Source organism: Silurus aristotelis, assembly GCF_946808225.1.
Source record: "Silurus aristotelis genome assembly, chromosome: 2".
In the NCBI taxonomy this organism is placed as follows: domain Eukaryota; kingdom Metazoa; phylum Chordata; class Actinopteri; order Siluriformes; family Siluridae; genus Silurus; species Silurus aristotelis.
The window spans coordinates 30,646,000-30,668,844 of record NC_139575.1 but is presented as its reverse complement, the minus strand read 5'-3'; the positions used below and the strand labels follow the sequence as shown (position 1 = coordinate 30,668,844).

Genomic DNA, 22,845 nt, shown 5'->3' with positions numbered 1-22,845 from the left:
CGATGAAACCTGCACTTAGAAGTAGAGCATCAATATCAGCCAGGCTGATCTGGAATGCAGAAAGAATCATAGTTCTCCTGCATCTCAACAGCCATCTTATTATGTTTAGCTGTGGCATGCACATACACACTCTTATGTATGCACACACATGCCTTCTTATGAGTAACATCAGTGAATATTTATCTATGTTTAATTTTACATACATTCCAATGCATAGTTGGTTTAGGAAGAACGTGTAAGGACCTGGGCAACTATTGTGAATTGTGAAAACTAGTCAGATAATCTCCAAAATAGCGAAGGAAAGCGAGGGCAAGCCCGTCTGGTCCAATCTTACAGAAGAGCAACTGTAACACACTTTTCAAGGGACCAAACTAATTTCAAAAATACAATGTTTTATTCATCATAATGTTGAACTTGTGTACCAAAATCCCTTTCAACATTTTTCTTTAAACAGTGACTACCAGGAAATAATAATTTCTTCCCCCACCACTGGCTATATACCTTCATCCTTTAAGCTCGCAATGATTCTGTCGCTTTCTGTGTTTGCTGCTTGATTTATCCTGATGGGTGGAGTTCTTTTTTTAATTGGACACCACTTGCTGCTGCTGAAGATGGTTCTACGTGAGCAGTCTAAGATCCATGAAGATGGATCTGGACTGTAATTAATATAACAGTCTGCTACAAAGTTATATTTGTAACCTTTGTAATTCAATAACAATGCTTAAAAAAAAAATATGACAATTGTTGAATGTGTTATACAAATTAAAAAAAATACCTGGACCCCTGTCAAATGTCTAATTATAGTCAATATTCCCCATTACCTTTAAGACCCTAGAATAGGGCTTAATACATGCTTAAACCTATGGTATATTAATTTCATATACAAGTATGCACATTATATAATAACATAATAAAAAGTTATCAGTCAGGGATTAGGCCTCTTCATAGCAAAGAGATAGCAGTAAATTACCTACTACTGCTCTTTAATCAGGGTTGCAATCTAATCTCCTTGCTTGTGTTGCCCACTGTTTTCTACTATCTACTGTAGAATGCATGAAAACCCTGAGGAAGGCTGACTTCCCGGTCCATACTCCAGTCCACTAGGTGACAGTAATGCCCCAATCAGTTAGATAGCAACCGCTGTAATCCCCTCCCCCTTTAGGATTTATAAGATATTTCTCATTTAGATAAAAAAAAAAAAAAATAATAATAATAAAGAGCAACCTTTTGAATTTATAATTTTGAATGTTCCTAGATGATTGACTAAAAGAAGTAATGTGACCAATGGGCTGAACGCTGTTCCCGGAAGTGTCCATGATACTGTTGTGCAATGTCGCTATTTCTTCAGACGTCTTTGGTGAAAGCGGATATGATTATATGATCTCATATTTACGTGTTACACGTCTTAGAGGCCACAGAGTGGTCTTTTTTTCTCCACATCAGACGGGACGGGTTACATAATCGTCCTTTATTATTTTGGTGTAGAAACCGCGGCGCGGACGAGGCCAGTGAGACTCCATTGGACGTTCTGTAGCTTCCCGTGGCTGCCTGCGCTGTTGCAGGCAGAGAGCTCGCTAGTACTGGTGGTGGTGGAATAGTAGCTGCCTGTCTGCCCGCCCGAATCGGTAGACCGAAATCGAACCGGAGGCAGTCAGCCATTATTTAATATCTCGAACCCCCCCTCATATGTACTGAACGTAGTCATGGCAACTAGGCGCCTGACCGATGCCTTCTTATTAATGCGGAACAATGCGATCCAAAACCGACAGATTTTGGCTGAGCAAGTGAGTACATATGAGCCCCGTCGTACTCTAAATACACGTAGCAATGCTGCGGTGAGTCTCATGTTCATTGTCTGAATTGAATTTATTTGGTTTGGTTTGGTTTGGTTTGGTTTTGTGTCATTGCTGGTAAAAGAAACCCTAGCGAGCCGGTTTGCTGTAAATTGACACTGCTTCAATAAAAACTCCCTAATCTATAATTTATTATGTAGTATAGCAAGCCAAGGATCTGCCTCTATTGTTTGGCCTTTTAAAAACTATTTAGTTTTTCCCCTTCACCACCATGGTTCCAGTAGTGCAGATTGTACAGGGGAATAGTTTGGAAATATTTGACATACAGATAATCAGTAATGTATGGTTTGTTTGTTTGGGGGTATTTACGCCAGTGTAAACAATGTTTAATTTGGGAGCAATCAGCAGTCAGGATGGTATTTATATTTCTGTCAAATACAATTGACTGTAGTGCATTCAACGGGTGTATTTACTTTTTGTTTTGGGTGTATTAAACAGTCATGGGGTAATAATTTTGTTTGGATTTGGCAAATTTTTTTATTTGGCAAAATAATTTATTGTGTAAAGTGTTCGGGTATTTATATCAGTGTAAATAATATTTATTTTGGGGCAAGCAGCAGTCAGGGTAGTATTTATATTTACATTTGTGAAATTAATTAGATTTTGAGGACATCTATTGGTTGTAAAAAAATAAAAATAAAATAAAAGCAGTCATTTGGTATATATACTTGGACTGGGTGAAATTTCGAGTTTGGGTATTTTGTGAAGGGGAAAATAACGGATTGTGTATGTTTAGTTTTGGGGTATTTATGCCATTGTGAAGAGTATTTAATTCGTCCGCATCAGCCAGGGTGGTATTTATTTATTTATTTATTTCCACTAGTGGGTAATTAAATTGAATTTGGGGCATTTGAAAATTATTTGTTTTAGGTGTATTAAGCAATTCGTTTGAGTTTGTAAATTAGAGGTCACTGGATCTTTCTGTTTTTGTGATTTGGGAAATTAACAGTTATATTTGTATTTGATTAGGTTTTGGGAAGATTAAACATCATGGGGGTCTTTATATAAATATTTTTAGGGGGTTGGGTCTTGTAACATTTAGGAGCCGGGGGGTGGGGGATAAAATTTCAAGCATTAGTAGAAGATTTTGATGAGAAATTATTGTCTGTGTGAGACCCGGGTACTTGTGCAAAGTGTACAATCTCTTTCAGTCACAAACTGTGTGTCTGTCTGCTACATAATTATAAAAAAAAAAAATAAAAAAAAAAGACTACAAATATTATCCTAATTGTAAATCTATAGCTCACCCCTCTTGAGTTGTGACTGACAGAAACACATTTTGAATGGAGCCTGTGTGTTACAGGGGTTTAGTATTAATTGCAAAAAGTGTTTTTGAATCAGAAGACAAACACTTTTTAAGCACTGTGAAAATCCTCAACATGGCAGCTGGATGGTTGTAAAATGATTGTCCAGTAAAAAGAAACAGTGGCCATGATGGCTAAGACATTATCCAAAAACACCTTGGCTGGTCTTATACTGACACAAGCACAGACATTAGGTGCTTTTTTTCTTTAGTTAGTTATGTAGAAACTTGCATGCACAGCAGCCAGAGCAACAATATTTCTGTGTTATTTGGACCTGCATTCGACTCTCCATGAATGTGTAATGATGTCATTTGGCCTCTGTGCATTCGAGCTATGAAGTTGAAAAACCATGGATGCAGTCATGATTGTCTTTTTAGCAAAAAGGTTGCTAACTAACCTGTGATAAATGATGTATTCACTGCTTTAACAAATTTAACACTTTAACAAATTTGTGTACACCTACAGATTGTTGTATTATTTGAACCACCAATTCTGCATGTACAGTCCAGTAGCTTTGGGTAATCACAATAATCATGAGAATATGATCACTGTGATTTTAACTGTAATATGATTGTTACTGGTGGATGGGCTGGTTTGAATATCTCTCTCTCTCTCTCTCTCTCTCTCTCTCTCTCTCTCTCTCTCTCTCTCTCTCTCTCTCTCTCTCTCTCTCTCTCTCTCTCTATTATTTATTTATTTATTTTTTAAATTGTGCAAAAAGACAAAAACATCCAGTGAGTGGCATTAATGTTGACAGAAATGTCTTGTTTATGAGCGAGGTTAACCAAGAACAGCCAGACTGGTTTGAGCTGACGGAAAGGCTACAGTAACTCAGATAATTACTTTTTACAGCTATGGCAAGGAGAGAAGAATCTCAGAACACACAACACATTAAATCCCAAGGCGGACAGCCTACAGTAGCAAAACAGCGTGTAAGGTTTTACTTCTGTCAGCCAAAAACAGATCGCTGAGGCTGCAGTGTTCACAGGCACAACTGGACAGCGGAAGACCAGAAAAACAGTTGAATATTGTTTTTGCTGATGTGTACAGGTGGCAGGGTCAGAATTTGGTGCCATCTTCATGAATTCATGGGCCCAACCTGTCCTGTGTCAACAGTCCGCTATCAGTCTGTGTAGGTTTTACATGCATGTTGATTGCTTTAAAGCAAACACATATAATACAGCATAACTCATTTAAAAATAGCAGAGCTGCATTGTTTACTGCTGATTCTTTGCACAGCCATGTTTCTTTAATGTCTCTGTGATCCTGAATATCAAAACTGAGGGGTTGTGTTTTATTATTTGTATTTTTTTTTATATTTATGGAAGTGCTTCATATGTATACTTTCACAATCGCCTACATTTTCAATATTATATATAGTCGGGTTCATCATTGTTCTACAAACTGGCTCACCCAGAAACCATTTATTTTCTAGAAGTTTTTACACTTTTTTATCTGTCTAGTTTCACTGAGTCCCTGCTTGTAATTGTTCTTGTTCTTGGCTGAAAGGAGTGGAATCCAATGTAGTCTTTTGTTGTTGAAGCCCAGGTTTGAAATGTTGTGTGTTCAGAGATGCTTTTTATTCACCACAGCTGTTAAAAGTGACCATTTACTATACACTTTCTGTAATCTCAAACCAAACTGGCCATCCTATTCTAATCTGTTTTGTCTGCAAGGTGTTTCTACTCACAGAACTGTCAGTCACTCAATGTTTTGGTTTTGTTTGTTTGTTTTACAGAACCATTTAGTGGAAACGTTATACTTGTTTGTGGAAAATGCCTGTAGGTCAGCATTTTCTGACACCAGCCCACTGACAATGCCACAGTTAAAGTCAAAGAAATAATTAATATGAACTTTAATATAAGCTATTGATTTGTATATGCAGGATTTTATGCATTGAGCTTCTGCTGCAGTTGCTGCATGATAACTGCATGAAAATGTGAATTTGGAACATCCAGTTCCAAAACCAATGAAACATTCATTAATACATTGTTTTCCATTTGCTACACTTTTTTGGGAATTCTTCCCACTAGCTTTTGGAATGTGACTGTGAGGATGTGTGCCCATTCAGCCCAAGAGCACACAAGGCTGGGCAATGATATTATGAGAAGAATACCTTGTGTGCAGCAGCCATTCCATCTTATTATAAAGTTGTATAGTGGGGTCTCTGTGCAGGTCATTTGAGTTCCTCTTCATCGTCATACTGGATGCGATGTCTGCTCAGCCTCTTAGTTCCAGTGAAATGAATTAGTAATATACCAGCATGTAAAGACATTGCTAGATGATTGTGTGATTTCAACTTTGTGGCAGTGTTTTGGTGAAAGCCTAGACATTGCTGTTAAGTCAAATACCATTGGCCATATGCAAAAAAATAAGAAATCAGAAAACAAACACTTTTTCACACCACTGCATGTGTGTGTGTGTGTGTGTGTGTGTGTGTGTGTATATATATATATATATATATATATATATACAAACACTTTTTTTATACAAACACTTTTTCACACCAGTGTGTGTGTGTGTGTGTGTGTGTGTGTGTGTATATACAGTGAGGAAAATAAGTATTTAAACACGCTGCTTTTTTGCAAGTTCTCCCACTTAGAAATCATGGAGGGGTCTGAAATTGTCATCGTAGGTGCATGTCCACTGTGAGAGACATAATCTAAAAAAAAAATCCAGAAATCACTATACATGATTTTTAAACTATTTATTTGTATGATACAGCTGCAAATAAGTATTTGAACACCTGTCTATCAGCTAGAATTCTGACCCTCAAAGACCTGTTAGTCTGCCTTTAAAATGTCCACCTCCACTACATTTATTATCCTAAATTAGATGCACCTGTTTGAGGTCGTTAGCTGCATAAAGACACCTGTCCACCCCATACAATCAGTAAGAATCCAACTACTAACATGGCCAAGACCAAAGAGCTGTCCAAAGACACTAGAGACAAAATTGTACACCTCCACAAGGCTGGAAAGGGCTACGGGGAAATTGCCAAGCAGCTTGGTGAAAAAAGGTCCACTGTTGGAGCAATCTTTAGAAAATGGAAGAAGCTAAACATGACTGTCAATCTCCCTCGGACTGGGGCTCCATGCAAGATCTCACCTCGTGGGGTCTCAATGATCCTAAGGAAGGTGAGATATCATCCCAGAACTACACGGGAGGAGCTGGTCAATGACCTGAAAAGAGCTGGGACCACTGTTTCCAAGGTTACTGTTGGTAATACACTAAGACGTCATGGTTTGAAATCATGCATGGCACGGAAGGTTCCCCTGCTTAAACCAGCACATGTCCAGGCACGTCTTAAGTTTGCCAATGACCATTTGGATGATCCAGAGGAGTCATGGGAGAAAGTCATGTGGTCAGATGAGACCAAAATAGAACTTTTGGGTCATAATTCCACTAAACGTGTTTGGAGGAAGAAGAATGATGAGTACCATCCCAAGAACACCATCCCTACTGTGAAGCATGGGGGTGGTAGCATCATGCTTTGGGGGTGTTTTTCTGCACATGGGACAGGGCGACTGCACTGTATTAAGGAGAGGATAACCGGGGCCATGTATTTAGAGATTTTGGGGAACAACCTCCTTCCCTCAGTTAGAGCATTGAAGATGGGTCGAGGCTGGGTCTTCCAACATGACAATGACCCGAAGCACACAGCCAGGATAACCAAGGAGTGGCTCTGTAAGAAGCATATCAAGGTTCTGACGTGGCCTAGCCAGTTTCCAGACCTAAACCAAATAGAGAATCTTTGGAGGGAGCTCAAACTCCGTGTTTCTCAGCGACAGGCCAAAAACCTGACTGATCTAGAGAAGATCTGTGTGGAGGAGTGGGCCAAAATCCCTCCTGCAGTGTGTGCAAACCTGGTGAAAACTACAGGAAACCTTTGACCTCTGTAATTGCAAAGAAAGGCTCCTGTACCAAATATTAACATTGACTTTCTCAGGTGTTCAAATACTTATTTGCAGCTGTATCATACAAATAAATAGTTTAAAAATCATATATTGTGATTTCTGGATTTTTTTTTTAGATTATGTCTCACATAATGGACATGCACCTACGATGACAATTTGAGACCCCTCCATGATTTCTAAGTGGAAAAACTTGCAAAATAGCAGGGTGTTCAAATACTTATTTTCCTCACTGTGTGTGTGTGTGTGTGTGTGTGTGTGTGTGTGTGTGTGTGTATATACAGTGGGTACGGAAAGTATTCAGACCCCTTTGAAATAAAACCCCCTTAGGTTCATTCTTCTTCCTCATGAATGTACACATAGCACCCCATACTGACATAAAAACACAGAATTGTTGACATTGTTGCAGATTTATTAAAAAAGAAAAACTGAAATATCACATGGTCCTAAGTATTCAGACCCTTTGCTCAGTATTTAGTAGAAGCCCCCTTTTGATCTAATACGGCCAGGAGTCTTTTTGGGAAAGATGCACCAAGTCTTTCACACCTGGATTTGGGGATCCTCTGCCATTCCTCCTTGCAGATCCTCTCCAGTTCTGTTAGGTTGGATGGTAAACGTTGGTGGACAGCCATTTTTAGGTCTCTCCAGAGATGCTCAATTGGGTTTAAGTCAGGGCTCTGGCTGGGCCATTCAAGAACAGTCACGGAGTTGTTGTGAAGCCACTCCTTCGTTATTTTAGCTGTGTGCTTAGGGTCATTGTCTTGTTGGAAGGTAAACCTTCGGCCCAGTCTGAGGTCCAGAGCACTCTGGAGAAGGTTTTTGTCCAGGATATCCCTGTACTTGGCCGCATTCATCTTTCCCTCGATTGCAACCAGTCGTCCTGTCCCTGCAGCTGAAAAACACCCCCACAGCATGATGCTGCCACCACCATGCTTCACTGTTGGGACTGTATTGGACAGGTGATGAGCAGTGCCTGGTTTTCTACACACATACCGCTTAGAATTAAGGCCAAAAAGTTCTATTTTGGTCTCATCAGACCAGAGAATCTTATTTCTCACCATCTTGGAGTCCTTCAGGTGTTTTTTAGCAAACTCCATGCGGGCTTTCATGTGTCTTACACTGAGGAGAGGCTTCCGTCGGGCCACTCTGCCATAAAGCCCCGACTGGTGGAGGGCTGCAGTGATGGTTGACTTTCTACAACTTTCTCCCATCTCCTGACTGCATCTCTGGAGCTCAGCCACAGTGATCTTTGGGTTCTTCTTTACCTCTCTCACCAAGGCTCTTCTCCCCCGATAGCTCAGTTTGGCCGGATGGCCAGCTCTAGGAAGGGTTCTGGTCGTCCCAAACGTCTTCTATTTGAGGATTATGGAGGCCACTGTGCTCTTAGGAACCTTAAGTGCAGCAGAAATCTTTTTGTAGCCTTGGCCAGATCTGTGCCTTGCCACAGTTCTGTCTCTGAGCTCTTCAGGCAGTTCCTTTGACCTCATGATTCTCATTTGCTCTGACATGCATTGTGATCTGGAAGGTCTTATATAGACAGGTGTGTGGCTTTCCTAATCAAGTCCAATCAGTATAATCAAACACAGCTGAACTCAAATGAAGGTGTAGAATCATCTCAAGGATGATCAGAAGAAATGGAAACCACCTGAGTTAAATATATGAGTGTCACAGCAAAGGGTCTGAATACTTAGGACTATGTGATATTTCAGTTTTTCTTTTTTTAATAAATCTGCAACAATGTCAACAATTCTGTGTTTTTCTGTCAATATGGGGAGCTGTGTGTACATTCATGAGGAAGAAGAATGAACTTAAATGATTTTAGCAAATGGCTGCGATATAACAAAGAGTGAAAAATTTAAGGGGGTCTGAATACTTTCCGTACCCACTGTATATATAATGTATGTCTGTATGTATATATGTATATATATACATATACATATAAAGAGCTTGAAAGCATTGAAAAAATTATCTAAATTGAACATTGAAGTGATTGTAAAAGAAAGCTTTAGGGGAAACAAATGACTTAATTTACATATAAACTGTGAAAACATGAATAGCATGTAATATGAAAGTTTTTGTTACTTTATTTTTAAGCATATGCATTCTCTGCTCCCTGAGTAGGCATTTGAAGGCAAGTTTGGGCATTTCTTGTTATGGAGTGTACATTGGCAAGATAACATCTTTTTGGCTTGATCTTTGTCTCAGAAATGAAAGGCATATTTTTTTAGCTTTCTTGGGCTAACTCATAAATGATGCATCCTGGCACTGACTAATACTGACAATGCCCATACTGTATGTACTGTAGTTTTTTTGCCATCACTTAATCGCTAATACATCAATAAAGTTTTCTACAGTTTTTTTTGTACAGTGCTGAAACTGATTAGGTAATATTATTTATCCTTCAGACTCCAGGTTGACAATGCCAATATTAATTGAGCTTAAATTGTGAAGTGGTGGATCAGCAGTGGTCCAGCACAGAATCCTAACCTTAATTGGTTGTGGATTTGTATGTAATAAGCCTATCATAAAGTAGCAGCCCAGTGCATAAAATCATGTAGGTGTAGGTCTAGAGCGTTAGTTAATGCTTATCAGAATGCTCATAAGTAGAGGGGGATCTCTATGAGGTTGGCATAGCTATCTGTGTCATGCAGGGTGGCTTGAGTATTTCTAAAATGGCTCATTTTGTATTTTTACAAAACCGTCTCCAGAGGTTTCTGCAAAATGTTTTTAAAAAAAAAAGCTAAACGACATCCAGTCATCAGTAGTACTACTAAAAAAGGAAACGTCTCATTTATTAGAGAGTTGGAAAAAAAAATGGACAGATGGTTTGAGCTAACAATATTAAAATCAAACAGTGATACTTTTGTTGTTAGTGTACATTTCTAAATGAAGCTATTTAGTAGCATTTCTTTGCTTAGTCCTAGATTCCCTGCCCTATCTAACCCATAGCATGAGTATATAATGAACTCAAACCAAAACATGTTATATAGGTGTATTAGTCTAGTAGGAGATTTACTGACCAGATAGTGATATTGCAATTAATACAACCTTATGCTCCATCTGGGCAAGTTTTAACCCTTCTTCAGTGGTGCTATGTTGCTTTCTAATTCATTTTGCTTTTATTTACAAATGGATATTAGAATGATACATAAACAATGATACATTTTGCAAAAATAGTGACCCCTTGATTTATTAGTCAATCATGTTTGAATATGTGAACGAACAATCTGTAACAACTGTGATTGTTGTGGCCTAATAAACAAAAGAATAAATAAAAGTCATGGCTTAGTATACTTTGTATAGTACATTTTCATAGTGTAACTTTTCCTGATTTTCTAACTAAAACGAACAAAAATTGGTGGGACATTTGGGTGCAATAGCTACATCTAAAACAGAGCAAAAAGTCTTGCTCCCAGGCAGCTCCTTTGCTGAGTTCTGTGTGCTTGCTTTCTTTTACCCCCCCATAGACACCTGCATGGGTCTTTTTGGAATTGCACACTGCAGTGATTGTTATGCGTTGCAAGGTTTTGTTGTTGTTATTGAATCAGCCGGTTTCTGTAACAAAATTCAAGATACCAAAGTTCTTCAGCCCCTTTTCATGACCTGAATATGTAGAATTTGATCAATCTTTTAAATCTTTGAATTCATCTTTGTTTTTTTTGTACAGTATAAACTTTGTCTAATCCTCATGATGTTTGTGTGTTTTTGATTCTGACCTTTTGCTTTTTGGACTGGTTTGCTGTCACTTCTCCATCTGTTTACACCTGTCTACTTTCTCTTTCTTCTTTCATTGGATGGGACTCTACTGCGCTCTGTCAATCAAATTAGGAATATGATGAGGTATCTTTCAATCATTTTGGTTCTCAAAAGGTGTTATTTAAGAAATTATACTGTACACATTAAACTCCATATAATAGTGTTTGTGCAGAGCACAAACTGACACCCCTTTCTATGTCTTTCATTAACAGCTGGTTGATGATCGAATGGCTCTGGTTTCTGGAATTAGTTTGGATCCAGAAGCTGGCATCGGAGTCACTAAAAGGCTCTCACCCAAATGGATAGAGGGTGTGGATGAGGTAAAGTATTTTCTTTTTATAAAAAAACAAATTGTAGTCTACCCATCTTGCAATATAGGTTAAATAGTGGATTGATCATCTGCATGTAATTAATTCTAATTATTTTATCAACATTATAGCCTCAGACTTCCAGGCCATATGAGATACAGCTGTCTTTGTGGCTCAAAGCTCATTTGTGGCTCTTTCTGCTCTCAGATTCAGTATGAGATCACACGTATACGTCAGAAAATGAAGGAGCTGGCAAGTCTGCATGATAGACACATGAACCGGCCCACACTGGATGACAGCACTAAGGAGGAACATGCCATCGAGATCACTACACAGGAGATCACACAGGTTAAATCAAATTCAGAACCGAATGCAGTAAATAAATGCAGCACCAATAATTTAATTGCTCAGTCAAATTTCATTACTTATTAAAAGTTGTTTGGATATTTCCCTTCAGGCATCTCAAATCTGGAACAGCAATTTGGTTCCCGGTCATTGTAACTGGAATGCTCTCTCCTATTATTTTGTTAATGGTTTAGTCATCAGAGCATGAACTCTACCCACTCAGTTCAATTTAAATAACATTTAATATTAAATATTCTGATTTTTTTTCCCATTTGTTCTGGATAAATTATTTTAAGCAGCTGGTAGTTAATATTTCTGTTAGTCATTTATAGGCTATAATGTGTGTGTGTGTGTGTGTGTGTTTTTTGTGTGTGTGTAGATGTTCCATCGTTGTCAGCGTGCAGTAGTGGGGTTGCAGTCTCGGTCTGGTCACTGTACAGAACAGGAGGGGCGGTTGCTCCGAAACGTCATCTCCTCATTGGCACAAAGCCTTCAGGACCTTTCAACCAACTTTAGACACACACAGTCCAGTTACCTGAAACGTAAGTATGCATGAACACTGTACTATAAACCTTCAGTACTTACAACTTTCTTGACATGGAGAGATTATCTTTTAAAAAAGCATTTTGATAATGATGGTTTAGTTTGTGTATTTTGGCAAACTTCAGTGTCAGTTTGAGCTCTAAAACCTTTGTGGTAACAGCGTGTAAGTCTCTAAGACCCGTTTTGGTAGGTTTGCGTATACTTTACGCATTACAGCTTTACTCTAATCCAATAGAATTAATTACTTTATTAAACCAATATTGCAAATGTGATTTAATATGCAATTATTTTTTAGGCTCATTATGTTTATTATTATATAATTATTATATTATATTAAGCTCATTATTATATAACAAAGTAGAGTGATAAGTCATAGAATGTAGACTGTAGAATGACCAACACTATATTAGATTAAACATAAAATATACTTACTGTAGGCCGGGCATATATGTTACAATTAAATTAGCCAATTCATGAATTGTTATGAATTACGTTTTTATTTAATAACTACAATCACAGTAGTATATTGAATAATATGTTAAACTGTCAGCCTTGTAAGCATGTAATAACTATTGTGACAGCATAAAGCACTGACAAATAAGCCTGGTGTAAACATTAATATGGAAGTCAGTAACAAATTACACAAACTAAAATATAGATTGCAGAAATATAAAAACAAATCTGTGTCTTTACCACAATCAACACTCGCACTATTCAGGTAACTGAGAGTGACTGTAATAAACATGATATGTAAACATTTGGATTGCACTTTTTAAACACTGTCTGTTAACTTTACTTAAATATAAATAAATAACTGTTTTTATTTATTTAAAGACTGTCTAGTCTATATGCATACAGTGGTGGACGAAGTACACAAAGCATGTATTTGAGTAAAAGTTGAGATACAGTAGTTAAAATAACCAGTAAAAGTAAAAGTGGTCTCTCTTAAACTTGAGTAAAAGTACTATAGTAAGACAACCATAGACAACGTCTCCCCCATTTATTAGTGTCAGCTTTGAAAATCCCCTCTCTGCTTCAGCTACAGTCACTGGATGAGCAAGAACATTTTCTTTGAGCAGTTCACAAATTTGGATACATTTCTGAGAGCTTGATTTCATGTAGAAATATCACCATAAATGCATTTATTGCAAAATTAAATAGACATGACATTGTGCACAATTTATCAAGCTATCAGAACCAAGAACCAAACAACTCCTTGGCTAATTGTAGCCATAAGATATATACAACATCTATATTCATATAATATGTCTTGAAAATTTGCCTTTTATGCTGCACTGGAGATTCTCTTTACTGAACTCAGTTCAGGAGCTTTTCAGTACAATCACAGGAACCCTTTATGACATCACCTTAATTAAAGGTAACCAAATCAATAAGTGCTGTTTAACTACAATCCACAAGTTAGGCTGTAATTGTTTTGTTGCAAGCTGCACACATTATAAACTACATACTATAAATTATAATGTTTTGCAAGTTAAAATAAATATTGTTGCTCTGTGTAAAATCACAGCAGGCAACACAACATAACCTAAGTGATCTACAGTTATTAGCCTATTTCATTAAAACGCATTAGCTTATACTATCCTAATAATGAGATCGCATACATGCCTTTATATTTTGCACGTTTCCACCAACTTCTTTCTTTTTTTTTTTTTTTTCGTTGGGCTCCTAAAGGTTTAGACCTTTTTTTTTCTTTTTTCCCATAATTAAAAAATTCAGCTCTGTGAGTGGAGGGAGCTTCTAGGGCCGGGGGGTGCACATTCCAAGTCTTGACCAGGTTCATTGACTGTAACATGATATCATAATTGACGCGACTGTGCAAATAAGCGGTAAAAATTTTTTTTTTAATTATGAATTTTTTTTTTTTTGTGGAAGCCTCAAAAAATTCGCAGATTTTCTTAGAACGTAACCCCTGCAAAATGGGAGACCACTGTACATTCATATGGAGTTATAGTTTAAAACATTTGGGTCAGTGTCAGGTGCTAGTTGTGGCTTACTTGACAAACTGGTGTTTGGGTTTTAAGCTATGCAACTATCATACAAGGCTTTGTGTTTTTTAAGTGCTGAATCAGGTTAGTTGTCTACTGCGCCCTTGAGGTAGCAACCTTAACAATGCAGGTTTTGCTCAATACCTGCAAAAAAAAAACTTTTTAAAAGCCAAAATAGTCCCAACACAATGTACTGTTCCGCACTGTAAGGTTCTGTCAAGCCTGAGGTCATTTTTCGACTGATCCAGGTGCAGTGTATTATGCCAACTTGTATGTGTCCTCTGCAGACTGCTTTACTCTTGCCTGTCACGTGAGAGAATGTAATCGCAGCCTGTGGTTGAAATTATTATTATTATTATTTTTTTTTTATTGAGATATTATTGCAAATGCAATTAATCGTTCAGCCCTACATAGAATGTTAGTTCTTATTGAATACTTATTGCTTACTTACTACCGAAATGTTGTATAAATAAGCCACATATAGCTCATTTAAACTTTATTTTATATAGGTGTTTGTTTATATAAAAAATATTGTAATAGAGTTTTTAGCATGACCAAAAGTGGTTCCAAAACAAGTAAGTATTTTGCCATGTACCCCAGGCATGAAGAATCGTGAAGAAAGGTCCAAACACTTCTTTGACTCCGGGCCTTTGATGGAGGAGGATGAAGGCATAGCACTCCATGACAGGGTAAGAAGGCTATATAGTAGAGGTCTCATGATACCAATTGTTTTCTCAATAAAGTTACTGAAACATGAGTATCAGCTTATATATTGTTAGTATCATTTAGTATTTTTTCTTGAAAATTTAAAAAAAAGTTAAAAAAAATAATAATTATAATAATAATGTATCTGTCATATAGACACATACACACTGGAGATCAAAATTAAAGAACAATTTATAAACAGTTGAACAATTCTGAAATAATGTCATCTTCACTACTCAACAGTTGAAGGAGTTTTTGTCCTGTCTATACCATGCTACCAGAACACCTTTTCCACAAAATAACTAAGGCATTTCCAAAAAAAACATTATTTTGCAGAAAACACACTGATCAAAATTAGAGAACAACAATGACTGTAGCATGGAAAAAGATTACGACAAAATTTTCTGAAGGTTACAACAGTCAACATTTAGTAGGAAGTGTACAGGCCTCTGCTCTGAATGACTTCAGCACATCTGCAGCCACAGGACAGCACTAGTGTCTCACACTGCTCTGGTGTGATTTTGGTCCACTCTTCTTCCAGTCTCCTCCACAGTTCGGTTACTGTAGTGGGTTTCTTGGCCATAACTTTGTCGCCAAGGATTTTCCAGAGGTTCTCTATTGGGTTGAGATCAGGACTCTGGGCAGGCCATGTCATTATTTCAATGTTTTCAGTTTCAAGGAACTGCTTTACCCGTTTTGCTGTGTGACATGGAGCATTGTCCTGCATGAACACTGCGGGCTGATTGGGTGATGAACGCAGGGAAGGAACCATATGTTGTTGAAGAAGGTTCTGATAAACATTTACATTCACTCTGCCATGTAGCTGTATAAGAGGCCCAACTCCTGCTGCAGAAATGCTACATGCCCCAAACCATGACACTTCCTCCTCCATTTTTCACTGACTTCTTTACACACTTTGGGTTCAGTCTTTCTCCAGTTTGTCGCCGAACATAATGTTTCCTATCGGACCCAAATAAAGTAAACTTGCTTTCATCACTGAAGTAACCTTTGGACCAGTTCTCCTCTGTCCACACAACATGCTCCTCAGGAAAGCTTAGTCTAGCCTTTTGATTCTTTCTGCTAATGAAAGGTCAAATGCTCTTAAACGTCGAGACACTGTATGACGAGACAGATCCTTACCCTGTTTAGCGCTGAACTGGTGAGCAATTCCAGCTGCAGTGTGGAAACGATTGCCCATTGAGATCCTCTGCAGTATCCTGTCCTCTCTTGTATATATCTTCCGTGGACGACCAGTCTTCTTGGCGGACTTGAATGAGTTTGTGATGTTGTAAAGATTCAATATTCTTGAAATCACAGATTTGGAACGACCAACTTGTCTTGCTATGGCTGATAGGGTAATCCCTTTAGCCTTCATCTGGACAACCTGCTGCCGGAGGCTTTCAGTCACTTTAGAACGGCCCACCATCTTGCAGAGTCAGTGAAACTGGAAGTTTGGCTGCCAGTTAAATAGGGGTTGACAGATAATCAAGGAAATTAGCACCAGGTACCAGATTAACACCAATAACTGGGAGGTATCTGAAAGTGTTCTCTAATTTTGATCAGTGTGTTTTCTGCAAAATAATGTTTTTTTTTTTAAATGCCTGTTATTTTGTAGAAAAGGTGTTCTGGTAGCATTATATAGACAGGACAAAAACTCCTTCAACTGTTAAGCAGAAAAGATGTTGGAGGAAAAAAAATCTAATCCATTTGACCTCTTTTTCCCTAGCCAAGTGCTAGCTCTAGAGTACAGGTAGTCCTCAAATTACATAATAATTTTTCGATGACTCTCGATACAAAATAAAAAAAACATTTATTTACATTTTAATGCAGCATTTTAATTTTCGTATGATTCGTTGGAACACTGCCAGGATGTACCTATCTCCCACCTTGTGAGATGCCTTTCTCTCACCCTGGTCTACAGAGTCATGTGGTCTCTGTGTTAGAGCGCATATTTTTTGTGGGTTTTTTTCAACCTCCCTGATCTTTGACTCATTCCCCTTGACAGTTGACATGGCTGAGTACAGAGAAATCAACACTCGTCACAACACGTTAGTCTATTGATTTTCGTAGGGTAGTTAGCTCTTCGAAGACTCGCCTTGAGGCGTGAAGCCCTTAGTGAGCTTGATGCCACTAATTCCATACCATAGTAATTTAATACTCGCTAGGTCGAAAAGGACGCAGACACTATTCCAAATTTCGTGATGTCACTCAGCATGATCTCGTATGATTGGTTTCACGTTGGATGGCGGAATCCAATGATGGCCTGCTCGATGAACAGTTTCAGCAAAGACCAACAGGAAACCGGATGTGCTCAGAGAGCTCAATGAAGTCCCTCATGGGAAGAAAGCACCAATATAAAGTAAGGGGTCGACCTGAGTAGTAACTGTGTATCTTCCGCATAGCAATTAAAGCTAATACCAGAAAGAAAGAAAAAATGTGTTGTTGCCAGACATGCTTAATGCATGTATTTACAGTCTGGGGGGGAAACAGAAGTTGGTTGCATGTTGGTTAAATAACATTTTCATTTAGTATTTTTTTTTGGATTAACTACCTGTTACAAGGGTTATGAATGCTGGCAAACCGAAGTAAACTGAACTAAATGAGTCATTTGCTGTAACTAAGCTCATTATAATGTAAAATGAAATTTCTGATCTGAGAAACGCTCCAAAGTTATTCCCATAGTGAAACACTGAGCGAAGTTACAAAAAGAACTAAGAGGCAGAGCCAGAAACTAACACAGACATGAGGGATCTCCTGGATAAGAAAAGGCCCATCACGTCACCGTCAACAAACCTGAGTGAATGCGTGAGAGTGAGGGGATGACAGCAAACAAATATCCCAGTTTACCAAACACTATATATCAATGATCCCTCCAGATCTGCTCCTTTACCTAAGAAAAACCTGCATATAAAAGGCTTGACTAAATAAATATGTTTTTAGCCTCAACTTGAACACTGTCCCGAACACTCATTGGAAGGCTGTTCCATAACTCTGGGGCTTTGTTGGAAAAAGCTCTGCCCCCCCTGCTGTAGTCTTCATTATTTGAGGTACCAACAAATTACCTGCACTTTTTGATCTAAGTAGGTGTGGGGGATGATATTGGTACAGAAGTTCACTCAGATAATGCAACATGAGACCGTTAAGTGCTTTATACGTCGTAGTATTAGTAGTATTTTATAATCAATGCAAGATTTAATTGGGAGCCAGTGTAGACTGATTAAAACGGGAGTGATGTGGTCATATTTTCTAGATCTATTAAGGACTCTTGATGCTGCATTTTGCTAAAACAAAACTGTGTATCTTCAGCATAGCAATGGAAACTAATACCAGAAAGAACAAAAGGATGGGTTGTTGCCAGACATTATGTTGCATGTCATTACAAAAAGAGAAGTTGGTTGCATGTTGACTGCATAACATCATTTAGTTAATTTTTTTGGATTAACTACCTGTTACAACGGTTATGAATGCTGGCAAACTGAAGTAAACTGAACTAAATGAGTCATTTGCTGTAACCAAGCTCATTATAATAAAAAATAATAAAAACTATCCATCAATTGCTCTGTGTGTAACAGCAGGAAATATACTTCTTGGTAGTATGTGTGATGGTACAAAGTAAGCTTGATCCTGCTGATGTTTTGTGGCTGAACACATTTACAGCTTTATCTGTTAGGCAAGAATGGACAAGGGAAGATCACATGCATCAGAGAAGGATTTTTTGCTAATCTGCTATGTGGGTAGACAGAGCTTTTATGGTTTATAAAGAACCTTAAAGGAAACATTTTATGAGACTTAACATTATTTTGTTCAGTGTAAAGGCACCACAGATTCCAAAATAAATTTTTAATATTTGTAATCTCTGGACTATTTCAGTTGTCCCAGTTCTTTTATAGTATGTTAGACACATCCTAGTTGGCATTGTGTTGCATTTACGGGAAGGCTGTGTGATGAAGATGGATAATTGCTAATTCATTAGGGCATTGGTCATGTCCATTGTACACCAATTCAATTCGGTCTTATTTGTGTAACACTATTAACAATGGACAATCTTCCCAAATGAGCTATAGAGATAGTATAGCTATATATATATATATATATATATATATATATATATATATATATATATATATATATATATATATATATATATATATATATATATATATAATGATATAAATTACTCCCTTGCTCTCTCAGGGTTTTACAGATGACCAGCTTGCTCTGGTGGAGCAAAACACAGTAATGGTGGAAGAGAGGGAGCGAGACATCCAGCAAATTGTACAGTCCATCTCTGATCTTAATGAGATTTTTCGAGATCTTGCTACCATGGTGGTGGAGCAGGTGAGTTATCTTTCTGTTGATGGTTAATGTTTTGCCTCTGACCATTTCTCTATTATTATTATTATTATTATTATTGTTGTTGTTGTTGTTATCATACAGAGCCTGGCAGAAGTTTGGAAACAAATAGTCTTTTATTGTTTTTGACCGACACATGCATGTTCCTTTTTGGTTATATGCTGACTGTTTGCTCTCGAAATATCAGTTGCACCTTGGATGTATGATACAGGTTATTGTCTTGTTGTATGTTGAATTGAATTAGCCACTAGGAGTGTAACAGTACACAAAATTATTACAGCATTATTATTAACATTCATGATTATCAATATTTTAACAGTTTAAAATTTTTAAACATTTTTAAATGAAATGCCTGCTTGGTTAAATAATATATAGAATAATATTTTATAAAAATAAAATAAATAAAGATAATCCATTATATTTATTTAATCGATTAAACTGGCACAAATGAAATTGATTAAAATAAATTAATGGAAAATGTTTATTGAATTTTTTCATTTGTTAGACCCCATTTGGCTAATGCAGATGTGTATGTAATTGTGGATGTTTTACATTTAATATTTAATTTCCGAAAAGATCTACTTTACTGCACTCTAACTGTTCTACTAATTGTCAGGATTTTTTCCTTTTTAGAGGAATTCTTGACCCTGGACATACGAATATGTGTATTGTTACACCCTTATTAGCCACAGTTCAGTCACAATTACATGAAGTTAAAGTATAAAATGGTAGTTATGTTAGTTCAGTATACCTTTCATATGAAATAAGTCTCCAACTTTCCCTACTCCAAAATATTAAGCTTCCACCTTGTTTGACTGTGGGTGTGAGGCAGTCAGCTAACATCAGCTCTCCTGTACCTCATTTGTTGCCTACTAACTAAAGGAACTTGGGTGTGTCTCAAAAGCAATAAAAGAAGGCCACAGTTTAATATTAATATTATTATTAGATTCTTATATTAATAATAATTATGATTAATCATATTTATTCAAAATACTTTATAATGAATATGACCCATTGAGCAGCTTCTCTGTGCAATTTGATCAGGGTACAGTTCTTGACCGAATTGACTTCAATGTGGAACAAGCCTGCATCAAAACGGAGGACGGAGTGAAACAATTACAAAAGGTAATGGCCAACTGCTCTCTTTTCAGCAAAATGAAGTCATTTTATTAACCGTATTTTATTGGTAATAATTTCAGTGTTTTGCAGATATTAATGGAACCATTTTCTTTCCCTTTAGGCTGAACAGTACCAAAAAAAGAACCGAAAGATGTTGGTGATTTTAATCCTGTTCGTCATAATCATCATCCTAATACTTGTTCTGTTTATGACGAAGTTTTAATGATGCTGTTTGTGTGTACAAAACTGAAGGAGAGAGGCCTTTTTTGTGCACTTCCTATGAGCGGTCTATTATGATTTGAACACTATATAAAGAAACAGCACCCACTAATGTTTGTCTTGTGCAGAATTTGCAGATAACCCCAGAATCATGAGCAGGGTGCAGTTTCCCTTCCTGGTAGACAGGCTTGGAAGTGAGCCGGGTCCTATGCTTGAATTTGTTGTTTTCCCTAGTTAAAGACTCAGTGTATAAAATGACAGCCTTTTATTGAATACTGTTGTGCTACAGAAACACAAATGCCACCCAAAAGATAGAAATCTAGTCTCTCTCTTTCTTATCCAAAATCTTCCTTTCACTTCCATTCCCTGCTTTCAAGGTCATTTGTCATTAACAAAAGAGAAAAACAAAAAAGGAAAGAGGCTAAAACAATTAGTTGAATTCAAAGTTTCTGGTTATAGCGTGCTCAGTCCTGCACACTTAGTCCAGCACGCTTTCGAACACTTCCTGAACTTGATTTCAGAATTTGTTTGATGAGAAAGAAAAATAGGAAGATGCCATGAAAAGTGGAACGCTATTCTAGTAGCTCTAGTGGCAAAATTAGTTTAATAAGTGACCAAAATGTTTTCTTGATCATGAGAGACTTATGTCCTGAACAACTGTCTTTGTAAGCACTCAAACTTAATGTCGAACTTCCAATACACCATAGCTTCATGTTAGTGTGGGGTGTTGTCATTGTGCCTGTGACAGTTGAATGAGGTTTGTGATAACATCTATTTAATTTATTACAATTTTGATTTACCAGTTCCCTGTAATCTCCCCCCTTTTAAATGATTTTAGCTGAGCAAGCTAGTTGTAAGGGTTTGAAAATGGGATTGTGATTGTATTTATTGCACCTGTCTGTGTCTGATTAATGACTCTGCCACCTTTTTCAAGCTGACCTTTGACCAAGCACAACTCAGGTCTATGTATGTGACTGTACTACTGCGGTGTTCTGTACAATATGAAATCATAATGAAATTTCTGTTATTTATTTTAAACAGGAAAGAATTCTATATGGTCAAAACTATGGAGACACCTGACCGTCATACCCACAATTGCTAGCTGAACATCCCATTTTAGATTTGGAAGGCCTGTTTGCACAGCCAGCTTTCCAATTCATCCCAAAGATGTTCAGTGGGGTTAAGGTTGAGAATGTGAGCTCTTCCATGCTAATATTTGGCAGTGTGTTTATGGAGCTCAGTTTGTGCACGGCATTGTCATGTTGTAACAGGTTTGAGCTAGATCTGTTTAGTTCTAGGGAAGCAAACTCTTAAAGATACAATGTACAAAGGTATTCTAGATAATTGGTAACAGTTTTGGGCAAGATCCACATGTATATGTGCTGGTCAGGTGTCCACGTGGTTTTTGGCCATATAGTATTTATCAAGTGTGCGTGTTAAAAGTTCTGTATTCAGTGTATGTAGGGAAAGAATGCTTTTTGCTGTTTGCCTGTGATTTAAATGTTTTTTTGTTTGTTTGTTTCAAGCATTTATTATTCTTTTATGAAGAGGTATATATATATATATATATATATGTATGTATGTATATATATGTGCACCCAGTCTTTGAAATTCCCACATGGTTTGAAAAGGATGGATGTAATCTAGTATTAATACAGCAGATGTTTATTTTAAGATGAGGTGGATTAATTAATTGAGGTTGCAGCATCCAGGTGAGCGTTTGTTGATTCCTGAGGTGGTGTAAAGAACTGTGTCAGTATGAAAATATATTGCATATTTTCTAAGGACTGAATAATGGACAGTTTTTAAGGAAATTAAACATATTGAAGTAATTATGTGTGGTTATCTATAAGACATACACAGACATGGTTGTATAATTGGCTAGAACTATTTTTGCTAGGTTTTGGGGTCAGCTAGCCTGAAAGATAATACAGCAGTATACCACCAAATTGAAGAATGAATGTACAATACCCTATAATGACAACATGAAATACGTTTGTTTGAAATTAAAAATAAAATATGAAAAAAATCACATGTACATAAGTATTCACAACCTTTGCTCAATACTTTGCTGAAACCCTTTTGGCACCAATTACAGCCTTAAGTTTTTTTTTAGTATGATGCTACAAGCTTGGCACACCGATTTTCTTTTGTGCAATTTTTCTACTATCCTTCATTGCAGAACCCCTTAAGCTCCATCAGGTTGGCCATTTTCAGATCTCTCCAGAGATGGTCAATTGAGTTCTCAAGGACATCCACAGAGATGTCCCATAGCCACTCCTTTGCTATCTGTGTGCTTAAGGTCGTTCCATCGCCTCAGTCCGAGGTCTAGAGTGTACTTAAACAGGCTTTCATCAAGGATGTCTGTACATTGATGCATTCATCTTTTCCTTCATCATGGGTATTCTACCAGTTCCAGC

At 37.3% G+C, this 22,845-nt stretch overlaps 1 protein-coding gene across 4 annotated transcripts; it reads left to right on the top strand.

Moving 5' to 3' along the window:
• The first annotated feature begins 1,244 nt into the window (after nucleotides 1-1,244).
• On the top strand, nucleotides 1,245-22,257 carry stx16 (syntaxin 16). 4 transcript variants are annotated; one of them, XM_083561166.1, is made up of 9 exons: nucleotides 1,245-1,835; nucleotides 10,900-10,911; nucleotides 11,040-11,147; nucleotides 11,343-11,483; nucleotides 11,860-12,022; nucleotides 14,630-14,718; nucleotides 18,929-19,072; nucleotides 20,132-20,212; nucleotides 20,328-22,257. In XM_083561166.1, exons 1-9 carry the CDS (start codon nucleotides 1,704-1,706, stop codon nucleotides 20,427-20,429), a joined length of 972 nt encoding a protein of 323 aa, XP_083417292.1. In that variant the 5' UTR covers nucleotides 1,245-1,703; the 3' UTR covers nucleotides 20,430-22,257. The 4 variants fall into 4 exon arrangements, with proteins under 4 accessions (XP_083417292.1, XP_083417293.1, XP_083417294.1 ...); XM_083561168.1 differs by having other exon boundaries at nucleotides 1,247-1,784; XM_083561167.1 differs by lacking the exon at nucleotides 10,900-10,911 and having other exon boundaries at nucleotides 1,246-1,835.
• Nucleotides 22,258-22,845: the final 588 nt, after the last annotated feature.

Bases quoted from the DNA above. Each gene is read 5' to 3' on its own strand.
- stx16 (XM_083561166.1), top strand. From the start codon at position 1,704: ATGGCAACTAGGCGCCTGACCGATGCCTTCTTATTAATGCGGAACAAT. The intron at 14,719-18,928 runs GTAAGAAGGCTA...TTGCTCTCTCAG, and splicing joins GCATAGCACTCCATGACAGG to GGTTTTACAGATGACCAGCT. The intron at 19,073-20,131 runs GTGAGTTATCTT...CAATTTGATCAG, and splicing joins CTACCATGGTGGTGGAGCAG to GGTACAGTTCTTGACCGAAT.